Here is a 7,378-nt window from a genome sequence, read left to right as displayed (position 1 = left end):
TGTAGAAAATATTCTACTAAGCCGGTCCACAAGTTCATTGAATATAGATTAATACTTTCTCCGTCCACTTTTATTTGTTATGTTACGTTTTTTGAAAGTCAATTTAACTAATTTTCAAAGTTAAATTAGATTACATTAATTCCATATCAATATAATGAAAAAATACATCTTAAAATGTTGGTAAAAGTTTTTATACTTTGACTCTAAATATAGAAACCATGAAAAACAATAGTGGACGAATTAATCAACCCACTGATGGTTTCTGTAATTGTTTAAAATATCACTTGTGTGATATTAACAATAAGGGCAGCAAGAAGAAAAATGTATCTGTGTGAAGCACTTATAAAGTAAATGGAAGCAACTCAACAAGAAGAGACGAAAAATATGATTACTATTTTTTTTTGCAAAAGATANATTTTACTTTAAAGATTTAAAACCGGTCGATTTAACTTCTATTTAATCAAATATAATAACTAATTAAAACTGAAAAGTTCTATTCAAGCATAAGTATTTTAAATTCATTTTCCGGGTAACTCCATTTAAATTATTCTGGTGGATCCTTTCCAATCTACTTCCTTTATGATTTCGTTCGAATGATATAAAGACAATTCCCATTTCATATAGCTATTTGTGCAAGTATTTTACGGTTGATAAGCAACTGTCTCTTGTACAGATCGTGTATTAATCTACTATAAATATAGGATACTCCCCTTTCGCGAATTACTGTGTTTATCCTAATGATCCACAAACGACGAAAATCTCTCTTTTTCCTATCCCTATCTCGATGAGCCGAAACTAAAGCTCTTATTTTCTGCTGAGTAATAGTTCTAGTAAGACTTGAATGAGCCCCTCGAAATCTTGATGCAAATAAAAGAATTTTTGTTCTACCTCTCCGAGCTATATATCCCCGTTTAATTCTAGTCATGAATAAATGAAACTTTGACGAATAACTAATTGATTGCCTTCTTTCAGTTATTCTTTTCCCCCTTCCTAGTCTATTAATAACAAAACAAGGAAATAAGATTATTTGCAAAAGATATTCATTCAAGTATCCAAACATAAATTCATGTATCATCGAACAAACAAATAAAAAAGGAAAGGAAGAGAAATTAAATATATTTTAGGATAAAGTTATTAGTGTACGTTGTTAGGAGACCACATACAGATGAGCTTTTATAGTAAAAATGTGATTTTTATAGGCTTATTAATTAGTAAACCAAATTAAATATATATAAATTCATATCTTTTAGAATAAGAATAGTTCATTAAAAAATTAAGAGATATGTCATCTTAAATTTTGGCGATTAAGCTTAAATAATTATAGAATGACGTGTTAGGTTTTATTTTCCCTAAATTTCTTACCATAAATAGGTTCTCCTTTTAGGAAAAAGTTTTGGATTGACTAATCCTTTTCTTGTAGGAAAAAGGTTTAGGACTCTATAAATAGAGGAACGTTCCTTATAACTTAATCAGCATTCACAATGTAGTCTTAAGGACTTTGAGAGTTTTGGTTAGAGGGAGAATTTGTGGGTCACAAGTTTGATATGTTATCACTTGTGTGAACCTCCCATGTATTCCTAGTGAATTGGTTGAGGTTGTTTCTCTCTGTATTTTGTACTCTTATATTTATAGTGGATTGCTCATCTCCTTTGTGGACGTAGGTCGATTGAGTGAACCACGTTAAATTTTTGTGTCTTTTTGTATATTTCTCGTTGTTTTCTTACTTGTAGTCTTTCGAGATTTGCATTGCTAGCTTCCGCATTTACACCTTCTTATTTTTGGTCCTAACAAGTGGTAGCGGAGCCAGATTCAATGATGGAGTCAGGTTTAGTGGTTCGATAATCGATGATTGAATCAGGTTAGAAGGAGGTGTTCATCTTGACGGGTGTAGTTCTAGCCGCAACCTTTTTGACAATAATGAAGATTTTGTTGGATAAATTGTTTCAGAGAGGTTCTCTGTGTTGAGACATAAATTTTTCAAAGCAGATTATGGAGAGGATAAACAAGTTGTTGACGATTAAGTAAAGAAGGTGGACAAATTTATTTTGTCAGAAATTCAGGCCAAGGGGGAGATTTGTTAGGTTTTATTTGTCCTAAATTTCTTACCATAAATAGGTTTTCCTTTTAGGAAAAGGTTTTGGATTGACTAATCCTTTTTCTAGTAGGAAAAGGTTTAGGACTCTATAAATAGAGACATGTTCCTTCTAACTTAATCAGCATTCACAATGTAGTCTTAAGGGCTTTGAGAGTTTTGGTTAGAGGAAGAATTTATGGGTTACAAGCTTTATACGTTATCACTTGTGTGAACCTCCCATGTTTTCCGAGTGATTTGGTTGAGGTTGTTTCCCTCTGTATTTTGTACTCTCATATTTATAGTGGATTGCTCATCTCCTTTGTGGACGTAGGTCGATTGACCGAACCACGTTAAATCTTTGTGTCTTTTGGTATATTTCTCGTTGTCTTCTTACTCGTGGTCTTTTGAGGTTTGTTTTGCAAGCTTCCGCGTTCACACATGCTTATTTCCGGCCCTAACATGACGTTTCTAGATGTATATTGTTATGAGATCACAAGTAGTTACAAAAGGATTGTACAAAGAATTCAATAATATTTCTGACGAAATATATTCAAGTGATGATGCGTCAAATCTTACACTATTCAACAACACATCATAAGTGTTAAGTCTAATTCCATAGGAGGGAAGTGAATAATTATCGATAACTATTTCAATAACGAGTATTTATATTAACTTGTGCACCATACAATAATAGATAAGGACTTTATTCAATCAAGCTTCAATCACCGTGATAGAATTAGGTAGAATATATTCATTACGTATAGATTACAAATTTACTATTTTATCTTCTTTCTCTATGTAACATTTTTAAGTATTGAGTTAAGAATTCTAATCTTCCAAATCCTTTTAGGGTGGAATCTTCCCGAACACTTATGGTGATTTATTATTTTATCACTCTATTAGCTTGACATTATGAGTGATCTCATGTAATTGTGTACCTATGTATTTGTATTAATATATATTAAATATAAAATACTTGGACTTGGGGCTTGGGCTTGGATCGAAACTTAAAATAAATATTTCATCTATAGATAAGAATTTTTTTACAGACAAGAGTAACATATATAGTAATAAGGGTCATATCATACATATATATTTGTAATGCGATACAAACTGTACAAAATAGGTCAAAATAAAAGAGACCAAAACAGAAGATGGCGATAATGACAGTTTATGTACACTCAATAATAATATTGTGATGATCGTTTTTGAGAAATCTCTTTACAATATCTATGCATAGTTGCAAAACAGTATTCGTCCATGCTTCGTCAAGATCTTCTTCTCTATCTTCTTTGAAAACGTCCGTAGCAATAATATGATGCACTGACCATATTTTCTCGCTTATTAATGGTTGAATCCTGTCAAGTTGGTTACAAATTAACATACGAGTATTACACTTGACACTTGAAATTGAAGGTTGAAGAATCATTTGCTTTGATTCATTATCTCCGTCTATATTTGTTTGTTCCCTTAAATATCTGTCCATTCAGGGACACCGATGGACCGTCGGATTTCTTTGGTGTAATCTGCATCTGGAATGAAAATCTGTCGCACCTCATCCACTGGCCCTGCATGCAACACAAATTTAAAGAAGAGTTTTATTTAGTAGAACATATATTTGATAACCAAAAGGATTATTAAGAAAATTATATAAGAAAAGTTTTTAGCTAGATGCATGATAGTATATCTTGATTGATACATAAAATAATTACAAAAATTACCTGCTTTGACCGTTTGATCAACCCTCATGTCAACTCTAAGGTTCAAGACTGATTGCTCAACATCAATCCAAATAAAGCCACTATCATACTTATATTTGAACATTAACACAGGATCTTCCACAAGTTTTTCGATATACGAATTTGACCCTCCAACAATAATTGGAACACGTTGAGTCTTCAGTATTTTTTTCTATATAGAGGACAACTTGCAAGCAAAAATCTTCCGCTGTGTAGTCTGAATCAGGTTGAATTTCACCTAAGAAAATGTGATCAAATTAACTTTCTCAGAATTTAAAGAAATAATTTTTTAGTAAAGTATATTTTTCATTAGAATCTATAATTACTACTATAAAATTATCGAGGTAGTCATTTGATATAAGTAATCTTGAGAATAAACATATATACCTAACAAATAGTGTCGTACACCTTGTTTTTCAGTGTGTGTGATCTTGTTTGTAACAATTTCAATTCCCTAGTAAACTTTCATTTTATCTGAGTTGATTATTTCTCCTCCAAAAACGGTGGCAAGGTCAACAGAGAGACGGGATTTTCCCGTTCCTGTGGCCCCCACTATGAAGATCACTTTCTTCTTGTTGAACTCTTCATTGTTGATGAAAGTATTCATTTAGCCTACAAAAAAAAAATGAGTTTATAATAGTGAATTCATAAAGTCAGACATTAAAAGATCTTGTACAGATAAAGCTAGTAGGTAGAAACCTTGCTTTACTTGGAATATACTATCTAAAAATATAAAATTTTCTTGATGGTGGATGTGAATTTTTTTTTACATTCACCTTTTATAGTAAAATCTTTTTGTGGAGTTATTCATTCACATACCAATTTCATAATTACTAATATATTTTAGGATAAGAATGACTTTTAAAAGTTTATAGATATGTCAACTTGAATTTTGGTAATTGTTATTAAATATATTTTAGAATAAAGTTTTGAGTGTACATTGTTAGGAGACCACATAGAGCTTGACTTTTATAGTAAAAATGTGATTTTTTATAGACTTATTAATTAGTAAACAAAATTAAATATATATAAATTCATATCTTTTAGAATAAGAATAATTCATTAAAAAATTTAGAGATATGTCACCTTAAATTTTGGCAATTAAACTTAAATTATATTAGGATGACGTTTCTAGATGTATATTGTTATGAGATCACAAGTAGTTACATTTTCTCGCTTATTAATCGTTGAGTCTTGTCAAGTTGGTTACAAATTAATATACGAGTATTACGCTTGATACTTGAAATTGAAGCTTCAAGAATCATCTGCTTTGATTCATCATCTCCGTCTATATTTGTTTATTCCCTTAAATATATGTCCATTTCAGGGACATCGATGGACCGTCCGATTCAGTTGGTGTAATCTGCATCTGGAATGAAAATCTGTCACATCTCATCCACTAGCCCTGCATGCAACACAAATTTAAAGAAGAGTTTTATTTAGTAGAATATATATTTGATAACCAAAAGTATTATTAAGAAAATTATATAAGTAAAGTTTTTAGCTAGCTGCATGATAGTATATCTTAATTGATACATAAAATAATTACAAAATTACCTTCTTTGACCATTTGATCAACCCTCATGTCAACTCTACGGTTCAAGGCTAATTGCTAAACATCAATCCAAATAAAGTGACTATCATACTTATATTTGAACATTAACACAGGATCTTCCACAAGTTCTTCAATATACGAATTTGACCCTCCAACAATAATTGGAACACGTTGAGTCTTCATTATTTTTTCTGTATAGACGACAACTTGCAAACGAAAATCTTCAGCTGTGAAGTCTGAATCTGGTTCAATTTCACCTAGGAAAATGTGATCAAATTAACTTTCTAAGAATTGAAAGAAATAATTTTTTAATAGTAAAGTATATTTTTCACTAGAATCTATAATTACTACTATAAAATTATCTAGGTAGTCATTTGATATATGTATTCTTGAGAATAAACTTATTGTCACGATCCAAAAATGGGCGTGATGGCACTCTTCGTATCCCCCCAAGAAAAGTCAGCCTAACCCAATAATTTTGATAAAATGCAGAAACAAAACAAAAACCTGATAACGATTACTAATACAAAAACAATTCAACTTAATTCAATTCCTAAAACCTGGTTGTCACGTGCACAAGCCTCTAATGTAAATACTAGAATTGAAATGAAAATACGAGTCTAACATGAAGTTATCTGTAATGACCCAAAAGCTCCTCTTTAGAGTTTTGAATATTTGTTTAACTTAAGTTATTTAATCGATAGTTTATGGGCTAAAGTGATAATTTATTTAAGATCCTATACTATTTAGCCTTTATTTAATAAAATATGTGGGTAAAACCTATCACAATTAGTACTTAATTAATTCACAAAAGAAAAAAAAAGAAAGAAGAAATTTGGAACGGAAGAAGGGCTGCCGACGGTTTTAGGTATGAACTAAAGTGTTCGGTTTTTTTCTTCTTCTTGTGCAGCATTAATTGCACATCTGCAGATGATTCCATCAATTGTTATACATATGCACATAACAATATTATATTATTATATGAATGGAAAGTGAGATTTGAAACAAGGATTTTGGTCAAGAATTGTAGGTAAATTGGAAAAGACAAAAAAATAGGATGCTTATTTGTGTGATGCTGGCAAAGATTGCCATTATATATAAATATAATGTGAGGATTAAATGAAGTAATGATGAGGTAGTTAATGATTAAATAATAATGAGTGAAATAGAAGCAAATATGTAGATAGTTTAGATTCTGTTATTCTGTAGCAATTCGTCTAGTGTTATTTTTATTATTATTATTTTTGTGTTAGCATATAGTGATTAAGGTTTTAATATATAGAGAAAGGTAATTAAATATTGGAAGTATGATATTATGTGGATATCATTCGAATTTATAATATTGGAAAGTTAAAACTCAGTTCTAGGCTTGGAATCGGAGAATATGAAACTTGACATATTAATTGGATCAAAACATATGAACTTGACTATAGTTTTGGTGTGAATTTTTAATTTAGGCTAGATATATAGCAATATGGTTGTTGTAGTTTTGAAATCTTACTCTGACTATGTACTTGAATAGATTCCATTGATTTGGAAGCTCAACGGAAAGGGAAGGCTCAAGTCCAAGAGTAATTATTCGATTGGCTTAGCAAGTGGATTTCTAAACTCTTGTTAAGTGTATGAAATGCGTGTATGTCCTTGTGGTATATGTTGGGAGTAACGGGATTGGTGATGGGTTGACTTGTCCACATTGATTAATTCTAATGATGAAAAGAATGGGGATAACAAAAGGCAATGTGATTAATTGTTTATGTGTGTTGTGTTGAGAAAGGGTTGAAGGCTTGTTGAATCATTGTTGATGTAACTTCATGTTTGTGTGGTTGTGAACTGTGCGATGTTATGAAAAATAGTCATCTCCTCATTATATGTGTGAACTTGTCATCTGCATTATTCTGAGGCATTGGTTGTGGCAAGTGTAATGTGCATTGAGAAATAATGGGTACTTAAGAGGATGTACCATTTCGAGGGACGTATCGCGCGCCGCGATGGATACTATATTTCGAGGGA

The 7,378-nt window shown here is 31.0% G+C and overlaps 1 protein-coding gene across 1 annotated transcript in view; it reads right to left on the bottom strand.

The window, feature by feature from the left end:
• Window positions 1-3,544: 3,544 nt before the first annotated feature.
• LOC107003978 (adenylate isopentenyltransferase 5, chloroplastic-like) overlaps window positions 3,545-7,378 on the bottom strand; it is a 9,180-nt gene continuing 5,346 nt past the window's right edge. The window contains exons 4-6 of the mRNA XM_015202203.1: window positions 5,480-5,625; window positions 3,796-3,985; window positions 3,545-3,642 (exon numbers count right to left, since the gene is read on the bottom strand). Of these exons, the coding sequence (XP_015057689.1) occupies window positions 3,545-3,642; window positions 3,796-3,985; window positions 5,480-5,625 (434 nt within the window). The remainder of the gene's footprint in view (window positions 3,643-3,795; window positions 3,986-5,479; window positions 5,626-7,378) is intronic.

Source organism: Solanum pennellii, chromosome 11 (genome assembly GCF_001406875.1).
Source record: "Solanum pennellii chromosome 11, SPENNV200".
Lineage (NCBI taxonomy): Eukaryota > Viridiplantae > Streptophyta > Magnoliopsida > Solanales > Solanaceae > Solanum > Solanum pennellii.
This window is presented reverse-complemented; position numbering and strand designations above follow the sequence as displayed.